We start from the raw sequence: 20,299 nt of genomic DNA on the forward strand, positions 1-20,299 counted from the left end.
GGTGCAGAGTGCATAGTTCTTGACAGACCCTATAAAAGGAGATGCATTGGGAGGGCGAATGGCATGAGGAGTCTCACAGGCCAAATGAGCCTGGTATTATAGATTGAAGGGGTGGGGTGCAGGTAACCCCCACAGACTCTTTCTACCTTTGCTTATGCGGGGCACGGGAGGACGAGTCATTAAAGATAGTTAAGTAAGGTCAGTTTACTCCGGGCCTTAGATGGGGATTTCAGATTGAAGAATTTGGACTCCAACAGGCCGACCACCAGAAGAGGAGTCACTGAGGATTCTGGAGTAGGGCGTGACACATGAGATTTCGTTTTGGGGGGTGTACCCTGGAGATGCCGCCGCCGCCGCTGCTGGTGACAGTGTTGTGTTGTTACGGTGGTAGTGCTTTCCACCGGGCTTTGACTTGGTTACTGCAGAAAGGGAACAGCGCTGCCGGCTGATGACGATGACATGCCATTCTCTGACCTAGTGCTGTAACTTTCCTCTGAGCCTCCGCCGCAGAAGACGGAGGCCATGGCATCTGGCCGCAGCTGGGAGGCAGTGCGTGCGCGCCGCGGCCAGACTGCCCTGCTGGGAAGCCCGGGGCTGAGCGGCAGCGGGGCGGGGCGCGGGCGGGGCGGTCGCGGGGCCGGCCACGCCCCTGCTCGTCCGCGCAGGCGCGCTGCGGGCCGTTAGCTGTCAGGAGCCTAGCGGCGGGCTGGCGGCGGGATCCGACGTCTGCGCCAGGATCCGGCGAACTGAGCCCAGCGCAGCAGCAGCAGCAGCCAGGGCAGCGCGGCCCCGACTCCGGCCAGGTGGTAGAGGCTAGCAGGGACCCGCCGGCAGCCGGCCGCTCAGGCAAGATGGGGAACCGGGAGATGGAGGAGCTGATCCCGCTGGTGAACCGTCTGCAGGACGCCTTTTCGGCGCTGGGACAGAGCTGCCTGCTGGAGCTGCCGCAGATCGCCGTGGTGGGCGGCCAGAGCGCTGGCAAGAGCTCGGTGCTCGAGAACTTCGTGGGCAGGTGAGCGCGCGGGGCGCGCAGTGGGGATGCGGCCGGGATGGGGAGACCCCGCTCTGGGCCGCTGGAACGTGGACAGGAGACGGGAGCCAGAGGGTGGACCAAGGACTGTGGCGCAATGGGGGGCAGAGCTGTGGTGTCCGTGGAGCGGGCTGGGTCCTCCCGGCTCCGGGCATCCTCCGCGCCCCCCCGCCCGGTGGCCCTTCTGTCTGCCTTTCATCCTGCGATACAAAGCCATTTCCTCCCCGTCCTCCGGTCGGGGAGTCGGGGGAGGGGGTCCGCCCCGGGATCGACTTCCCCCCCACTCGGTGCGTGCCAGCCCCGGGCAGCCTCCTGCGTAGCTCTCCGGGCGCTCCCCGTCCCCCCTCTCCTCTGTTTTCCCTTCTCAACATCCCCCTCCTCTTCCTGTCACCCTCCCCGAGGCTCTTCGCGAGGCGGGGCGGGGGGGGGGGGTGGTTATCCCCCTGACGCCCCCTGCGGAGACCCTTTCCCTCTCGCCCTGGTCGCCCATCCTCTCAGCTGTCTACTGTTCGAGACAGTCGTCGCCTGCCCCTAGCTGGGGAGGCGGGGTGCGAGGAGAAAGAAATCGTTTGTTGTGGTGAGGCTTTATCCAGAGACGCTTCCCCACCATTCTCCTCCCGGGGAGTCGAAGAATAAAAGGTGGTGTGTTTGCATGTGCACCTATTCACAGCTCCAGGCATATGTCAGAACACCCGAGACACAGATTCTGCGGAGGGTGGACGTGGACTTGTGTTGTCCAGGTGCCATGTCATTCCTGCATCATCTCGGAATTGACCAGCATCTTTCTCGCACTCTCTCTGCGCCCCCTCCCCCAGCATCATCTTCGGTTCCCTAAGCTCCTATTTGTCTTGTGAGTCTTCAAGATAACATTATGAATCTAAATTGTAGTTATGGTTTTCTTCCTGACTCTTAATACAGAAAAAGCTGAAGAATTAATTTTTGAATTGAGAATCAGCATTTCTTCCACCGAGCAATTCATGAGGGATTAAGTTACCTTAATGGCCTTGCCTGAGGAGTGCAGACATTTGCTAAGAAAAGCCCATTTGAAAGCATTATGAAAGCTGAAATCTGTTCCCCAGTAGTAAACCAGGTAGAAATACACAGTAGCCAAGAAAGAGGGCTGGAGAGATTGTACTTTATTCTTTTTATTTCGCTTGTTAGTGACTTGGGATGCAGAAGGTTCCTGTTCATGTTCCTTTTTTCTTTTTTTGTTAGTGCTTGGTGATGTGTAAAATTTAGAGCTGGATATTCCCACATCACCTTTGGGAATGTTAGTATTCATAAAGTGCATATTCTTCTCTCTCAGATGATGCTCCATCTCTCAGATGACACTCTGCATTTTTTTCCCTGTATGAACCAGAAAGATAAGAAACCTAATAAAAAAGTAAAATTGCTGACAATTAGCTGGTATTTCTTCAGTAATTCACTTAATCACTTTGCCTTGGTAATTTATTTTGATTAATGAGGAAAGTGATGGTAAAGCATTTTGCTTACGTCATCTTAGACTTATGGTGAAGTGATGGATGAATTTTATGTTTTCAAACATATACGTATAACAGTTACTTTCTTTGATTTATTCCTAATGAAATTCAGTAGATTTAAAGTGTCATCCAAAGAGTGAGGTTTGATGACAGTATATTTTTGTCTTTCCAAACACCAGGGCATTCTATCATCATGCCTTTAGTGTTATTTAAATACTTTTATTTTTTAAACAAATATCTAAATATTAAAATTGTAAGTATTGCAGATGAAATTATTGTATTTTATGCATCTTTCATATTTTTACTTGTATGAGCCTGTATTATACATAAGTTCATTGTTTGTGGCCAGAACTTTTAAACCTAATGACAATTTTATGCACATATCTCAATTCTACTTTCTAGGTTTTGAAATCCTAACACTCTTCTTAATGCTATAATAAAATTGTACACATTCCCCTCCACTAGCTATATTCTTTTTAAATGACAATTTAAAAAAGAGATATAGAAGATTAAAGCTGGAACATTTTTCAAGATAGAATAAAAATAGGGACATTATAAATATTATAAAAATCAGAACACTTACCAGAATGCATTAGTAATTTGTTGTACTTTTAAAACTTTTACCAGTAATTGACTGTTAGAATGTCAATTCAAAGAAAAGGATGAACATAGAGGGAAAAGCTCATTTAATAGATATATAAAGCCATTATTATCTGTAGAGATGATACCTGCCTAGCAGAGCTTATATATTAAGGAGGAAATTTAATTAGAAAGGTCATTTGACTTTAATAAAGATTTCGGTCATTGAATTATTGAGGAATCTAATTTCTAATTATAAACCAACCTTAGGGAAAATGGAGTTTTCTATTTTGATAAGATATTCAGCCTAGATGGAAAAAATTGTATTCATATTCCACCATAATATTTTAGCTTTTTCTTTTTATTATCCAGGAGTTTTGCAATAAAGGTAAGGTCCTTTCTATTAAAGATGCAACTGTCCTCTTTTACATGTAGTTGTTTTCATTTTAAGACTCTGATCTAACATGCAGTTAATGAATGCAATCATAAAACAAGGGTTCATCACTTGTGTAAATTAATAGCATTTGCTCGTGATTTAAGCTTGTTCTCTTCAAAATAATGATGTGTTTTCTTAACAATACACATTTAGTGGACTAGCCATATCTTCTCCTCTCAGATAGTTTGTTTATATTGATTTTTTGACACCACTGAATGAATTTAGATGTGAACATGTTTACTTCATTTAACTGTAGCTGTAAAAACCGATTTTTGGATGACAAGTTTGAGATTGTTATGAATAAAATGAGTCATGAATGAACTACTTGTTTGTGGTTATCTTGGTGAAGTGATGAATTTACATATTAATGTGATATAGTGTGAGTAACCAGATTGTTCTTTTGATTGTTCAGGATGAGATATATGCTGGCAGTGAGGGGAAGCTTAAGGTCTAATGAATAGAAGCTAAGACCCATGGTCTGAATATAGGGGATACTAGTTGGCTTGGATCTGCCTATTTATTGGTCTGGTTTGTGTACTGAAGAATTGAATTCATTTGACTGTTTTCATTATATTACATATACATACTCATATATATATATTTACAGTGTAGTAATTATGATAATAATGGTTAACATTTATTGAGTGCTTGCTATGTATTAGATATGATTCTGGATGCTTTTACATGGGTAATCTCATTTAATCCTCATAAAACCCCAGAGAGGTGGGCACTCTTATGAGTTCTGTTTTACAGAAGAGGAAATTAAGATTTAGAGAGTTTGAGTAACTCACTCAAGGATCATTTAATTCAACATAGAAACAGTGGAGCTAGTATTCAACCAGAAGTGTTTGACCGCCATAACCTGTGCTCTAAAACCTCTCTGTACCATACTGTTCCTTTTATATTGAGGTTTACCATTTCCTCTGATAAATACTTTTAGCTTCTTCTTTCTTACTGCCTATATAAATGCTTCCTGTAAATAAGAAACTGATATATTAATAATTTTATTCATATTTATTTCTGTATGTCTACTTTGCCTCATTTCTCAGAGAATTTGAGGTGACCTTTTAGGCAGACACAACATTAGTTAAAAGAGAAGTATTTTTCTTTACTATATTAGACATTCTTGAAGAGAGGTCTAAAATGGAATTGAATTGTTTACTTAAGTATGTGTTTAGAGTGCATATAACTTGTTTATAGAGGTGTTAAGTGAAAACTGTACTGGTTGCTAATATGCAAACGTTTTTTAATGATATACGTGTTAGAAACATTAGTTCTTCAATGCTAATTACATAGGCAAAAGATTCCACATTATTTTATTTTAGCCTGAGTGGTAAATAGCCTTTCAATTCTATACACAAATAGAAAAGGTTTTGTGGTTAATGGGGACCAAATAAAAGATTTTTAAAAAGTGACTGTGATGATGAGAGTTCATTTCAATATGGAAATATTCAATATTCAAATGATGTGTATGTATTTTGTTGTGAGGTTTCTAATGATAGATATGTTGATAATTACAGTTGTTTTGAGGGAGAACCTTACAAGTGAGCCATTTGCTGTTGTTGAATGGACATAATCAGATAATTAGAAAAAATCTAAAAGTCATTAATATGGCTTAGACAATAATCTATTCTTAAATCCTTTGACTGATTTCAAGAGAGCATTTAAAAATTGAGTAGGTAAGAGTCTTCTAGTTACAAATGAGATTAGGCACAGTGTTAGTAAAATTTCTTAATTCAGAAATAGGTTTGTATTGAGGGGTAGGATTTTATTAAAATACCAAGGCATCTAAATTAGTAAATATTTTTCAAGAAATGGCTTATGGCCGGGCGCGGTGGCTCACGCCTGTAATCCTAGCACTCTGGGAGGCCGAGGCGGGTGGATCGCTCAAGGTCAGGAGTTCGAGACCAGCCTGAGCAATGAGCGAGACCTCGTCTCTACTAAAAATAGAAAGAAATTATCTGGCCAAGTAAAATATATATAGAAAAAAAAAATTAGCCGGGCATGGTGGCACATGCCTGTAGTCCCAGCTACTCGGGAGGCTGAGGCAGTAGGATTGCTTAAGCCCAGGCGTTTGAGGTTGCTGTGAGCTAGGCTGACGCCACGGCACTCACTCTAGCCTGGGCAACAAAGCGACGCTCTGTCTCAAAAAAAAAAAAAAAAAAGAAATGGCTTATAAGTATTATAATTATTAGACAAATGAGTGCTAATAATTAAAATGTGATAATTATTGAGAATCATGCTTCAGGGTTCCCAAGGGTCTGTAAATAAAGTATCAAAGACATGAACTTGTTTTCATCTAATAATAAATTGGTAGAATTTGAAATCATGAGGATATGTTTGCAGAATTAACATCATTTAATGTACTTTTAGGTTGTTACAAATTCACAGTTGGTGGGAATTAATTACCACAATCAAATTAATTCTTTATTATTTATTTTTAATTTAATTTATTTTACTTCAGAATATTATGGGGGTACAAATGTTTTAATTACATGAATAACTTTTGTACAGTTTGAGTCAAAGTTATAAGTGTGTCCATCACCCAGATAGTGTGCATTGTATCCATTAGGTGTGAATTTACCCATCCCCTCCTCCCCTCTCCCACCAAATTCTTTTTTTAATTAATGATATCTAAGAAGCAATATGGGCCGGGCGTGGTGGCTCACGCCTGTAATCCTAGCACTCTGGGAGGCCGAGGTGGGCGGATCGTTTGAGCTCAGGAGTTCGAGACCAGCCTGAGCAAGAGCGAGACCCCATCTCTACTAAAAATAGAAAGAAATTATATGGACAGCTAAAAATATATATAGAAAAAATTAGCCGGGCATGGTGGCGCATGCCTGTAGTCCCAGCTACTTGGGAGGCTGAGACAGGAGGATCGCTTGAGCTCAGGAGTTTGAGGTTGCTGTGAGCTAGGCTGACGCCACGGCACTCACTCTAGCCTGGGCAACAGAGTGAGACTCTGTCTCAAAAAAAAAAAAAAAAAGAAGCAATATGGCTAGATGAACTGGACTGGATAGGATATTTCTGTTTTGGAATTTACTTATGGTTAGCAGATACCAAAAAAATACACTTGACTTAACTTCTTTAAGAATGAAGGTTGGGCAGGCAGTCATCCGGAACCTTGCAGGAATAGAAACTTAATATTTAGCTATGTTAGAGGTAGGCTATTGGGTTCTCTATCCATGGAACATACACTTAGCATGTTAGGTGTTCTTAGGTAGTACCTTTTGCTAGGGCTAATAAGTGAAGTTAAATTATGAGATTTTACTTATTATTATGATTTATTTAATATTAGGAGGGCCATAAGAAGCCAGAAAGAAATAGATTATTTTTTCCTTTCCTACCAGAGCCAAATCAAGAGAGCCCTGAGCCAATGTACTGTATAGAATGATGGAATTTGGTTTTTTATATGGCCAAAGTTTTGTAGTTTTTCTAAAGCTAAGTTTGCTTTGCAATTTCTCACACTCAGCATTAATTTAAAAATCCTAATGGATTATGTTATACTGAACACATTTTTATAAAGTAGAGACAAGAAGGGGGCCAAACATTTGCTTAGCCCTTACTGAGTGGCTGGCATTGACTCTGTTATACACTTTTCCAAAGCTTCTCATTCCTTACCTGTTTGCACATCCCCGTGTCAACAGGGAAGCTCAGGGTTAGAGAGGCAAGTCATTTGCTCAGGATCACATGGCTAGTAAGTGGCCAAGCTGGGATTTAGCCCGGATATGACTCTGATTGGAACTCTTGAGAAATATGGGTACAGAAAGCCAATGAACATGTATTTATTGGGTTCTAAATATACTAAGTAAGACTGTACAAGAGAATATGAATGCATAGAAGCTGATATATGTATAAAAAGAGAACTGACAGGATAAGAACTTTCAGATGAGTATGTAAAATGAAGACAGTTGGATATAAGCAAACTAATTGAGATAAAAAATTTATAGCATGTCAACTTATTTAAAAAAACTCTAAAAAACTGCTATTCTGAAATTGAACTGGGGTATGAGTGGAAAGTACACAGTATATGAGTTTCCAGTGTCATTTGGCAGCCAGTATCATTTTAGCTCAAGCCTGCATGTACTGAAGTATCGATGTCAAAGTAGAGAGGTGGTGATCTGTGTCTCAGTGTCTGACTTGACAACAAAGCATTGAATTTAGACTGTCACTTTATCACAAAGAGATACTGTATATTAGAGAGGGCCTGAGAGAAGAGTGGGGGGGGAGGGGAAGAGGTTAGAGAGATTAAAAATATAAATGGATGCAGTGAAGGTTAATTGAGAGTGGGATGGATCACACCAATGGTTTTATAAGGACCTCCAAGGTACCAATACTTAAGGGAGGTGGAATTCTATTTTCTTTTTTAGGAGTAAGTCATTTAGTTAAAGTAGTAGACTAAGTTGACAAGAATGTCAGGGAAAATGTTCTAAAGGCAGACCTGAAAGTTGCACGTGTTGTTTAGAAAGTGGGGGTGGTAAAGAAGAATCGTTTACACTAAATGATATGCATTTCATGAATTAAGATTCATTTCCAACAAATTAGAGGGTTCATTAATATCACATTGCTAGGCATAGTGGTGCACACCTTTAGTTCCGGCTACTCAGGAGGCTGAGGCAAGAGGATTACTTAAGTCCAGGCATTGGAGACCAGCCTAGGCAATGTAGCAAGACTCTATAAAAAATAAACAAACCAACCAACCCCAAACCACATTAATTATTTTGTGTACGTGTATGATCATAGGTAGCTTAGGTTTTCTTCCTTTATCGGTAGCAAGGACTGGCATTTCACCAGGTTACTGTAAGAAGCTTTCCTCTGGCTTAATTTTTGCTAACTTCTCGGAGCTACATTAGGATACAGAGAAACCAAGAGATTTGCTCAAGGTCAGGAAAAGTCAGAGCTGGGTTTGGAACTTGGTGTTCAGAACTGGGAGGCCTGTGTCAGTTCATCATCTCTGCCTCCTCTTACTGTTTTAGAGAGCCTCCTTCTAGCCCTCACCCTGCCTCCTCCTTTTTCCTTTGGGTTGGACCAGTCTTTCCTCCTCCTTGATACTCCCCCCCATTACTCTTGTTGATAGCAGACTAGCAGTGACATTACCTTTTTTTTTTTTTAATTACAGAATAGTGGAAGGAGACAAGGAGCAGAATTTTTCTCAGACTTAGACTAGGTAATCTGGTTTAGACAGTATTCTCTTGAGTAAAGTGTGAATTTTAGGGAACAGATGGGCCGAGGAAAAGACTAAATGAGATACTGGGTGTTTTCACACATTGTTAATATTTATCTACCAGATGGGCATTAGCTAGAAAGTTATGCCTGGGGTGGTCACTGTCCTCCTGGCTTAAACCAAGGCAGGTTTCTGATAAGTTGCATATAAATAAATAATATAAATGGAAAAGTCACTGTTTAAAGAAATAGTTGAACTTTTAGGTAAAATAAGAGATGTATTTTTATAGCAAATCTGCATCCTTCAGTTTGCCTGTTTCCTCTTCCTGTTTTTTATATTTGCATCCTTAAGAGTACACTGAGTGACACTGTGGTCCATTAGTGTCATAGAAATTATTTTAACAGTTAATTTCAACAACAAGCATTAATATTGTATTAAATCCTTAGTGTTAATTAATAATAGAAACAGCAGTTGTTGAGGAAAATAATGGTATATTTAATCCCTGAATTATGTGAATGATACAGGATTGATTGCTTTAGATCTTGTTTTTCTTTAACGTCCCTGCTGAAAGTCCTCTGATTCTAGGGATTTAATGTGTGCCTCCGTGTTCCTTTGTGACAGTGTGTCATTTTCATTTCCCACTGCTTCAAGCTCATGATATACCCATGAATAGCATACACTTACATGTTAGAGGTAGGTAGGGCTTCTGAAGGACCTCACTGTTTGTCATTTCAGTGGCTTGGAATAGAAAAGACGAATCCATTCAAATAAATAATTTGATGGGTGACTAATCTTGGGTATAGTGTTTGTTTTCTTACATCCCCCAAGAAGTGAATCTTTGAAAAGGAGTCATGACGTTATGGTGATAGGGTGAAGGCTTTGCTGACTAGTGTTGAGTCCCGCCTCTGACATCTTGCTAGTAGCAGGGCTCCTCAGTAAGGAAGTTAGCCTCACGGGGCCTTAGTTTCTGCATCTGCAAAACAGGAATACAGACTTCATTTTTTTTTATCTATGTGTGAGTTCTAAGTAAGATAATGTCAAGTACCTGGCTCATAGTATGCAGTCAATAAATGATTGCTCTTAGTTTAAATCTTTTATTTAGACTGGACATTTTCTGAATATTTTAAAAACAAAGGTAAACTTAGGAGAGACGATATAGATGGTAATGTGTATTTGCAAATTCTTCTTTTTGTGAATGTTGGAAAATTACAGTTGCATCAAAATACTAACTTTTAGATCAGGCTAAATTAGGGTATATTTGGGCCTTCATTAAAGAAAGCATTGCCCACGGTTAGCATTACCACCGTGGTTATGTTTTTAGAGATAGGGTCTTGCTCTGTTGCCCAGGCCCAGGCTGAAGTACAGTGGCAAAATCATAGCTCACTGTAACCTTGAATTCCTGGGTCAAGCGATCCTTCTGCCTTAGCCTCCTGAGTAGCTAGGACTATAGGTATGTGCCATCACACCTGGCTAATTAAAAAAATTTTTTTGTAGAGATGGGGTTTCCTCTATGTTACCCAGGTTGGTTTCAAACTCCTGGCTCCAAGCAGTCCTCCCATCTCCGCCTCCCACAGTGCTGGGATTACAGGCTTGAGCCACTGTGCCCAGCACCACAGTGTTTCTTTCCTTTTTTTTAAAACCATATATACATAACGCAAACCCAGCTTGTATACTCTTCCCTCCCAAGAGTTCCAAAGCACTTCTCCATTTATCATTTCATTAATCCTTACAATTTCTGTGAGAGGATAGTAAAGTACGTTTTGTTAACTTTAATTTAGAAATAAAAACGATTAAGCTGGGGATAAGTTAAGTGACATGCTAGGGGTCACATGATGAATACTAGAGACAGTGAACTTAATAGAATTAATAACATAAAAATAATAGAATTATAATGAATTTTGCTGACATTTTTTTCAGATGTTCTCCTAGAAAACAGATTTAATAAAGGTATTTGAGATTCTGTGATACAAAGTAAACCATTCTTAGCATATCTTTTTCTTTTGGAAATGATAGATGAAATTGCAGGCAAAGATGAGATAGAAGGGGGAAAGCAACTTGAGGAAGTCCAGCTGGAGAAGCAGGACTACTTAGTAAAGTATGGGCTAAGCCCAAGGAACAGAGAAGATCTACAGCCAAGCAAGTGACCAAGAGGTAAGGTGTTAATAGACCTTAAAGGAAATACCAACATTTTTGTGGTAAATGTCAAAATAATACCCAGTGACTCTATTTTCAGTGGAAAGATTCATATTCTGGCTTGATTGACATGCCCACAACTTGTTAACCATCAATTTTTATCTCTGAGCTAGTTTACTGGTTCCTTTTGGAATACATTATATTTGTGTTACTAGGTATGCCTCAGAAGCTTTGTGAAAGAATAGCTTTGAGAATCTTATCTAGTGGAGGTTTAGAACCTCACGCACGTGTGTGTGTGTGTGTGTGTGTGTGTCTGTTTATGTTTTCTGGTTAACGAAACTGAAACTCATTCTTTTCGTGTATTGAAAAGAAGAGAAAAGGCCCACAATTTATTTTTATGGATCCTAGCATTCATGGTTCTCTGAGTCCTACTATCTGGAGAGCAACCACTGTGTGGTGAGACTTTTGCATTCTCATCTAGAAATACCGAAAGAACTATCTGAATATTGCAGTCTTTGAGGATTCAATTTAAGAAACTAGGCTGGGTGTGGTGGCTCACATCTGTAATCCCAGCACTTTGGGAGGCTGAGGTGGGAGGATTGCTTGAGGCCAGGAGTTTGAGACCAGCCAGGGAAACAGAGAGAGACCCCCATCTTTACAAAAAAATAGAAAAATTAGCTGGTGTGTACCTCTGTAGGCAGGAGGATCTCTTGATCCCAGGGTTCAAGGCTACAGTGAGCTATGATCATGCTATTTCACTCCAACCTGGGTGACAAATGAGACCTTGTCTATAAAAAAAAGAAAAAAAAAAAGAAAGAAAGGAAATTTACTTAGTCTATTTATTTAATTCTAAAAAAGATATTATGTACAATTGATGGGGGGGTGATACTTGATTAGAATTATGTACCTTGAATGTTATATTTTCCTCAGGGATTTTTTTTCTGTGTGTGTGTGAATCAATGAAGAAGGGAAGTGGCAGAAGGATCTTGAGTCTCTTGCTTGAAGAGCAAGGGGAGACGAGGAGGAGTGTGTATACGTTGTAGGGAGATGTGAAGAAAAAGACAGATGAGGTCCTGCTGCAGGAGTTAGGAGTATTTGTGAGTTAGTCAGTTTGGAGTGGGTTTGGCTTCCACCGTGGGAGGTGCTCCTGGGTACTGCTGGAGTCCCTCAGGTCAGCCACGGCACACGGTGGAGACTGGTGAGAGCCGGGTGTGGTCCGGTCTCTACCGTCACCTGCTGGTCTTCCCCAGCCCTCCCTGTCTGATTTCGAGGCGTCCTCCTCTGTAGTCCTTGTTTATACTTTGCTGCACAGGAATCTTACTGCACAGTTGATTGCCTTGTCTGTCTGGTCAACTATTTGCAGCTTCCATGGAGTCAGAAGCTGCATCTCCTTTGGCATTTTCCATGGCGCAGTGCTGGCATGCAGCAGGAGCTAACTGAGTGAATCAGCTATGTGATTCTCTGCAAGCCGTTTATCCAAGTGGAAACATATCTTCTTCATCAATAAATTGGTTGAAGGTAGTGGGAGGGGTTGGACCAGATCAGTGTTTTTCAAACTGTGGGTAGTGACCTATTAGTGGGCCATGATACCAAGCTAGTGGGTTGTAACAGCCTTAAAAGTATCTGACTACATAAGTACTGTTTTGTGAAAATTTTGTGTTAGTTATATATTTGTATTTGCATATTAGGCTGCAATATACAATGTATTTCTTACTATGGGTTATCCTCAACATTATTAGATTAAATCTGATATTACTTCTGTCCTTTATTTGGTGACTCTATATTTAAATGATAGGACATAGCTTTTTATTATAGAGGGCACAGTTTGCACAATATCATACTATTCCACCAGGATGAGTTAAAATGGAGAGAATTCTATTATTTTTATTTTGTTACATTAACTGTCTTTTAATTAAAAAAGTAATATGTACACATACTAAAAATTCAAACATTCCAAAAGGGTATACGATATAAATGTGTTTCTCCCACTGAGGTTTCTTATTAAGATGTTTCATTTACCTGTATAACTGCCAGATTACTTCTGGTTTTATATTTCCTTTATATGAAATTTACATGAGTTTTGAGGATAGAGAGAGTTTAATAAACTTATTTGTTTGTAGGTAGATGATAAAACCAATTGAGAAAGGATGTGTTTGAAAATTCCATTAGCAGATGGATTTGTTGGTTCATGGAGTTGTTTATAAAAAGTCATTCATATTTTGAGAGTCTACTATTTGCCAGAAATTGTACGAGGCTCTACCTGTGCAATAGTTCCTTAAAAAAACTTGGTGGCCCAGTAGGGTATGGGGTTGCTATGCACTGTGCTATTATCGTCAAGATAACCAGGCTAACAATTTTATGACAGCCGTTTGTTAAAAAACAGTGGGGTCATGAAGCTATCTCTAAATATTTGAGGAGCTGTTTCTAAGAAAGGGATTGTATTGACTGTGTCTCTTCCCAGAAGACAGAATTATAACAAATGGGTGAAAGTTGCAGGCAGATGGAGTTAAAGTTAACGTAGGGGAGACTGTTCAATAGAACAGTTTAAAAATGGAATGGATTGCCTGGGAGGTAGTAAGTGTTCCAGCACCCCCAGGGATTGATGACTTGCTGGCTGCTTGTCCTGGTGTAGTCGAGAGAGAGGGAGGTTGAACAGAAGGACTTTGAAGCCTTTTTTTTTTTTTTTTTCTAGCTTAGTCTATGATTTGGCTTGATGGATGCCAGGGGGGAAACCTGACTTTTAAAAAAATGTGTATTTTCTGTATGCTCTCTTGGTAGAGAAGAAATGACAAACATATGAAAGGGTTGAGACCTCCCTGGGTCTAGCCCTTCTAGGCCTTCAAAAAATTGTCATGGATATCAGTGTATGGATAAAATGAAACTGGAATCTCTCATGGAATGGCTAATTCCACGAAGCAGCTATGGATAAGGATGTTTTAGAGGTGAACTCTATCTATTCTACAAACAAAAGAAGTGAATAACAGCCCGATTTTAAAATCTGCTTTTCTTAACGATCCCAGTTCTTTTCGTGGTATACTAGTCTGGAAACTTAAAGAATAAACATCATTTAATCTCCCTTTTTATTTTTAAAATATTTTCCTATTTCCAATTTGTAATTTCTTTTTTTCAAAACATCTTTTAGGTTCACCTTTTCCTGTCTGTTCTCATCAGAGTCTCGGCTCTGCTCTCCTGACGCTTGGGTCACTCGGGCAGCGTGCTGCTCTCTGCCCTCCTCCGTTTCTTTTCCACGTGAATACTGCTGCTCTCAGCTGAATCTTCCGAAACACGACTGTAACTCCGTCCTTCTCAAGGAACTGCAGTTGCCACCCCCACCTTTTTAAATCCCTACTTGGTTTTTAAAACCTTCTACCCATCCAACTTTTGTTTTCCACTCTTCCCAGATGTCTTTTCATCTCACTTTTCTCTTCTTTTCTGTGTATGCAGCAGTCCTTTTTTTTTTTTAATTTTTTTAAATTCTTATTTCAGCATATTGTGGGGGTACAAAAGTTTAGGTTACGTGTATTGCCCTTGCCCCCCCTCCCCCAAGTCAGAGCTTCAAACGTGTCCATCCCCTAGACAGTGCGCATGGCACTCATTATGTAGGTGTACACCCATCCCTGCAGCAGTCCTTTATGGTTACTTAGGAACAAGCATGGCCTGAGTAGAGCAGGATATTTTGTGACCAAATGGGATTCAAGCAATCAGCCCATATTTGAATGCCTACTGTGTGAAAACTATTTTGGGATGGAAAGACAATGAAAAAGTATTTGCCCTCGACAGAGTCTGGTGTGGACTAGCATAGAGTGTACTCCAGGACTCGTGGGGTGTTGAGGTAAAGCACATGTACTCCACAGAGCCAGTCTGCCTGGGTTCACAGCCTAGCTCTGTCACTTAATAGCTCTGTGATCTTCGGAAATCATTAAACCTCTCTATGCCTCAGCTTCTTCATCTGCACAGTGGGATAATAGTAGTACCCACCTCATACAATGGTTGTGAAAATTAAATTAGTTAATACATGTAAATTACTTAGGACAGTGTCTATCACATAGTAACAAAATTATGTGTTCATGATTATTATTAATATTATTGGTGATGGGAGTTGTGACACAATTTGGGTGCCTTTAGAGGTACAGAGTATTGTAGATGATGGCAGGAGAAGAGCACATCTCTTTGGAGAGTCCAAGAAAAGTTTTCATGAAAAGAGGTAGGATTTGCAATGGGTATTAGAGGGTAAGAATGTGATAGATCGAGATGGGACCAGAGGCACAGAGGTAAGGATGTGTTTGAGGAACAGAGAATTTTCATTGTGGCCTAGGTGCCTAGAAGGGGAGTGGTGGGAGATAGAGCTGGCAGAGTGAATTGGGGCCTTTGAAGGATTGCTAAGATGAGGAATCGGTACTTAACTTCAGGAAGCAATGAGGAGCCATCGAAGGTTTGTAAGATGTTTCGGCGTGCCTGGAGTCAGGTTTTAGGAAGACTAAGTTGGCCACATATTCACTGTAGTGTACGTAGATGAAGGGAGACATCAGGGTGCCAATGAGGAATTACTGATCTAATGGTAATGAGGGGCTTGACCCATCATGTTTACTCATGGAAATGGAAAACGAGCATTTCAGAGACAGAGGCTGTGACTACAAATAGTGGGTTAGGAAAAGGCAGAGAGAGAAATCAAAAATAATTCCAAATTTTGAGTGAGTCCCTGGAGGAATGGTAGTAAAATTAAAAGAAATAAGTAAGTTTGGAGAGTGAGGAAATGCATCCTCACTGTAATTCCAACTCACAAATCTTTCACTCTAGCACCAAGCTCAAGGTCATCCATGATGTGCCCCATGTGAATGCCTTGTCTATGCAGGTTTTGATCTTCTCCAACGTCCTGATGACTTATGGTTGGTTCCACACTGTTTAGCACTTGAATGTTTGTGACTGTTTTATTAACATTAGGTTTGGGCTCCTCAGGCAGACCACAAGCTCTTCATTAGTATTCCCCACAGTATCTTGAATAATGCTGTTTTAGGTGCTGTTATGGACTGAATGTTTGTATCCCCATAAAGTTCATGTTGAAGCCCTAACTTCCAATATGACTATAGTTGGAGATGGGGGTGATCAGGTGATAATTAAAACCAAAGAGGCCACAGAAGTGGAGCCCTGATGCAATAGGATTGGTGTCCTTTTAAAAAGAGGCACCAGAGAGCTCCCTCCCCCTGTGTTTGCACACAGAGGCCACGTGAGCACACAGCCAGAAGGCAGCCATCTACAAGTCGGGAAGAGAGGCCCCCACCACAAACTGAATCAGCCAGACCTTGATCTTGGACTTCTATCCTCCAGAACTGTGAGAAATAAATTTCTTTTGTTGAAGCCACCCAGTCTATGGTGTTTTGTTATAGCAGCCTGAGCAGACTAATACTAGTACTTACTTTTTATTGAATTTTCTCTAATTAAATTGTTGACCTGACTTAGATGGGTTGGTACTGAGAGAGAGGATCATGGCTTTAAGTAAGAGATTTATTTTTACACTTATGAGATAGAATTGACTGATGAACTCTTAGCTTGATGAACTAATGTTCTTAGCCCACGTGCCTCCTTTTCTCACCTGTACTTCTTTCTTAATGATATAAATTTATGCCTGACTCTCCCATCTTAACCTCTGCCCTCGTCTGCTATTGACTTAGCCTTCCTTCCCTTCACAACTGTTGCACAACTCTCACTGTCTGAATGCAGGAACCAAAGAGCTTTGAATTACAAGAGATAATGACACTTTAAAGACGGGTCCATTGCAGCATCTCCCAAAGCCAGTATGTGGATATCTGTGTAAGATTGACCTGAGGAACTTATCAAATAAAGGTTCCTGGGCTCTGCTTATGGAAGCCACTGAGTGGGTCTGGAGCTAAGCCAGGGCAATCTGTGTTTTTCGGAAGCTCTCTTTATCCTCCTGATAAGCAGCCAGATATGGGAGCTATTAATCACCATTTCCACAATTCCCATTATTTCTGCAGCTGTGGATAAGGGATGCAATGTGTCTTACTTCCCCATTAGTGCATTGAAACTGCCCTTGCCAAGGTCACCAATGATCTCCAAGCAGCTTAATTTACTTTCCAAATATGTCTGAAATTGATCACCTATGCTTAAATCCTACAACCACTGACTGCGTTCAAGTTGTCATCATTCATCTTCTGGACTGTAGCAATAAACTCATAATGCTTTCCCCATCTATAACCTTCCAGTCTAACTTATACACAGACATAGTGTGATTGATATGGAATTCAGATTAAATCATGTGACTGTCATAGTGAAAACTTTTCAGCTCCTAATGCCAACAGCATAAAATCTAAGCTTCATGACATGTCACGTAAGGCCATGCCTAGGCTAGCCTCTCCAGATTACCTGTTGTTCTATTTTTTCTTTTTCCTTTTTTTAGAGACAGGATCTCACCCTGTCGCCTAGGCAGTGGCATGATCATAACTCGCTGCAGCCTTGAACTTCTGGCTCAAGTGATCCTCCTATCTCTGTCTCATGAGTAGCTGGAACTACAGGTGCACACACCACTGAGCCTTGCTAATTTTTTTTTTTAATTTTTAATTTTTTTGTAGAGACAGAGTCTCACTATGTTGCCCAGGTTAGTCTTGAACTACTGGCCTCAAGAGATCCTCCTGCCTCAGTCTCCCTAGTAGCTGAGATTACAAGTGTGAGCCACTGCACCCGGCTGTTATTTTTAATTCAGCTGCATTGCCTGCCCTCTACACACCCACCACACTGTTTCATTGTCTTTGTTCACATGGAACCCTCCTTAGGATACCATTATGGCCTCTCACCCAGCTGACTCTTACTATCTTTAATGTGGTTCTCCTTTCCTCTAGGACTCCTCAGCTGCTCCCACATCCTCATCTTTCCTAGGTAACTTGTCCCTCTTCTGTGTGCCCATAATTTTCTGAGCATTTTTCTAATGTTATGCTGACCACATTGTATTAAATTATCTTATCTGCTGCTGCCACAAAATTATGAGCCTCTTGAGGGCAGAATCTCTTTTATTTATTTGTTTATCTTCACTTTGAGTGCACAGTAACATCTGAATAAATACTGAATGAATTATCAACAAATATAATGGAGAGGTTTCAGCCTCTGTCATACCTGATTTATCTGCAACATATGATGTTTATTAAACACCCACTGTGTGCCAGACACTGTCCTAAGCACCAGAAGGACATTAGTAAGTATAAAAGCACATCCCTGTCATTGTGGAACTTGCAGTCTAATGAAGAGATCTACAAAAAACAAATAAAAATGTATGATTATAAATCAGTATGGATGCGTGACAGGAACGATGAGGATATAGTGATGGAACATGACAGAGAAGGACATATTAATTGGTCAGGGAGGCCTGTCCTATCAGGTGACATTTCAGCTGAAAGACAAGGAATCAGCCATGGGAAGAGCTAGGAAAAAGCATTCCCTGCAGAAGCAAGAGTATGTGCAAAGGCTTTGAAATGTCACAGAACTCCGTGTGTTGGAGAAACTTAAGATAATGTGTTTCTAAGGCCTAGTGGGAGGGGGAGGTATAGCAAGGAAAGGTGGCAGAGCTGAATTTGTTAGGCTTTGTCGGTGCCAAAAATAGTTTAGATTTTATCCAGAGTGCTATGGTAAGCAACTGAAGGAAGGATTTTAATTAGGATAGTGACATAATCTGATTTACATTATAGAAAGATCGCTCTAGGTCATTGTTGTTCAAGACTGTAGTCACTATTCCAGGTAGTTATTGTAACTGATGCTACTGAGAAACTGACTTTTTAATTTTGTGTAATTTAAAGTACTTTAAATCTACATTTAAGAATATAATAGATTCAATTATTGGAAAACTTTTAAGCATGTTTTGGTGCATAAAGATACTCTTCCAACTATAAATGTTATGAACTTTAAATGCAGATCAGGTATTTCTGGTGAAAATTTAGCATCCAAATTGAGACATGCTATCAAGTATAAAATACACACAAAATTTCAAAGATTTGCTATGAAAAAAGAATGTAGACTATTCTATTAAAGATTTTTTATATTGATTACATATTTAAATGATTATAAATTTGGAGAGGTTGGATTAAATAAAATGTATCATTAAATTTAATTTTATTTCTTTTTACTTTTTGTAATGTGGCTACTAGAGCACTTAGAATTATTTACGAGGTTCACATTATATTCCAGTTAGACTGGCATTATACTAGATGCTGTGAGGATAATGGGCTGAAGGCAGCCAAAGTAGCAGCAGGGAGATGGGTTAGGAACATTTGCAGTTGTCTAGGTGGGGGATAATGATACCTTCGATTAGGGGGTGACAGTAGAAATGGAGAGAGGTGTAAAGATTCTACAAATGTTTTGGAAGTAGAGTCATCATGACTTGCTGGTGGACTAGATAGGGAGGAGAAGAATAAAAAATGACTCTAAGTTTTTTAACTTGTGGCGGGATGAACAGTGTTGCCATTTCCTAAAATGGGAAGACAGAGGAAAAATTTGGGAGTTGGACATCAAGAGTATGGATTCAGGCATGTTAGAACCTGTAAGACATGCAGGTGTTTGGATATAAGAGCCTGGGGCACAGCAGAGATTTTAACTGAAGATATTAATTAGTAGTTGTCAACATATCATTGCTATTTAAAACCTTAAGACTGTATGCCCAAAACTATAAAATGTCATTGAAAGAAATTAAAGAAGGCCGAATTAAATGGAGAGACATCCTGTATTCATGAACTGAAAGACTTAAGTATTAAGATGACAGTCCACCCTGAATCAGTCTGCAGATTCAATGAAATCCCTATCAAAATTCCAGATGCCTTTTTTTGCAAAAATTGATAAGCTTTTGTTCTTAAAATGTTTATAAGTTTGCAAGGGATTCAGAGTGCCAAGTACAAGTCAGGGTACAAGAGTACCAAGACAATTCAATGGGGGAAAAGAGAGCCTTTTCAACAAATGGTGCTGGGATAGCAGGATATCCATGTGCAAAAGAATAAATTTGGACCTCTACCTCACGCCACATATATAGATTAACTCCAAATGGATCAAAAACCTAAATGCAAGAGCTAAAGCTATAAAACTCCTAGAAGAAAACACATGTATAAATCTTATTGACTTTAGATTTGACAATAGTTTCTGAGCTATCATACCAAAAACACAAATAACAAAAGAAAAAATAGTTAAATTGGACATCATCAAAATTAAAAACTTCTGTGCTTCAAGGAATAATATTAAAGACATGAAAAGATAACCCATTCTCTAATGGGAGAAAAATTTAGTCAATTATATTAATATATCTGATTAGGCATTAGTATCCAGGCTATGTAAGGAACTCTTATAAATCAACAATAAAAAGATAAATAGCTATTTAAAAATGAGCAAAGGACTTGATTAGACACTTTTTCAAAGAATATGTAAATAGCTAATAAGCACATGAAAAAATGCTCAACACTGACAGTCATTAGGGAAACACAAAACCA

General features: G+C 39.9%; 1 protein-coding gene across 7 annotated transcripts in view; it reads left to right on the forward strand.

The window, feature by feature from the left end:
* The first annotated feature begins 691 nt into the window (after nucleotides 1–691).
* Nucleotides 692–20,299, forward strand: part of DNM3 (dynamin 3) — a 533,160-nt gene continuing 513,552 nt past the window's right edge. For 4 of the 7 annotated variants that reach the window (XM_069478341.1, XM_069478344.1, XM_069478343.1 and 1 more), the window contains exon 1: nucleotides 852–1,012. In XM_069478341.1, coding sequence (XP_069334442.1) covers nucleotides 852–1,012 — 161 coding nt within the window. Of the gene's footprint in view, nucleotides 1,013–20,299 lie in introns of all 7 variants that reach the window. The other 3 variants (XM_069478342.1, XM_069478346.1, XM_069478347.1) reach the window with 1 other exon arrangement.

The sequence above is a fragment of the Eulemur rufifrons genome, chromosome 8 (assembly GCF_041146395.1).
Source record: "Eulemur rufifrons isolate Redbay chromosome 8, OSU_ERuf_1, whole genome shotgun sequence".
Taxonomy (NCBI): Eukaryota; Metazoa; Chordata; class Mammalia; order Primates; family Lemuridae; genus Eulemur; species Eulemur rufifrons.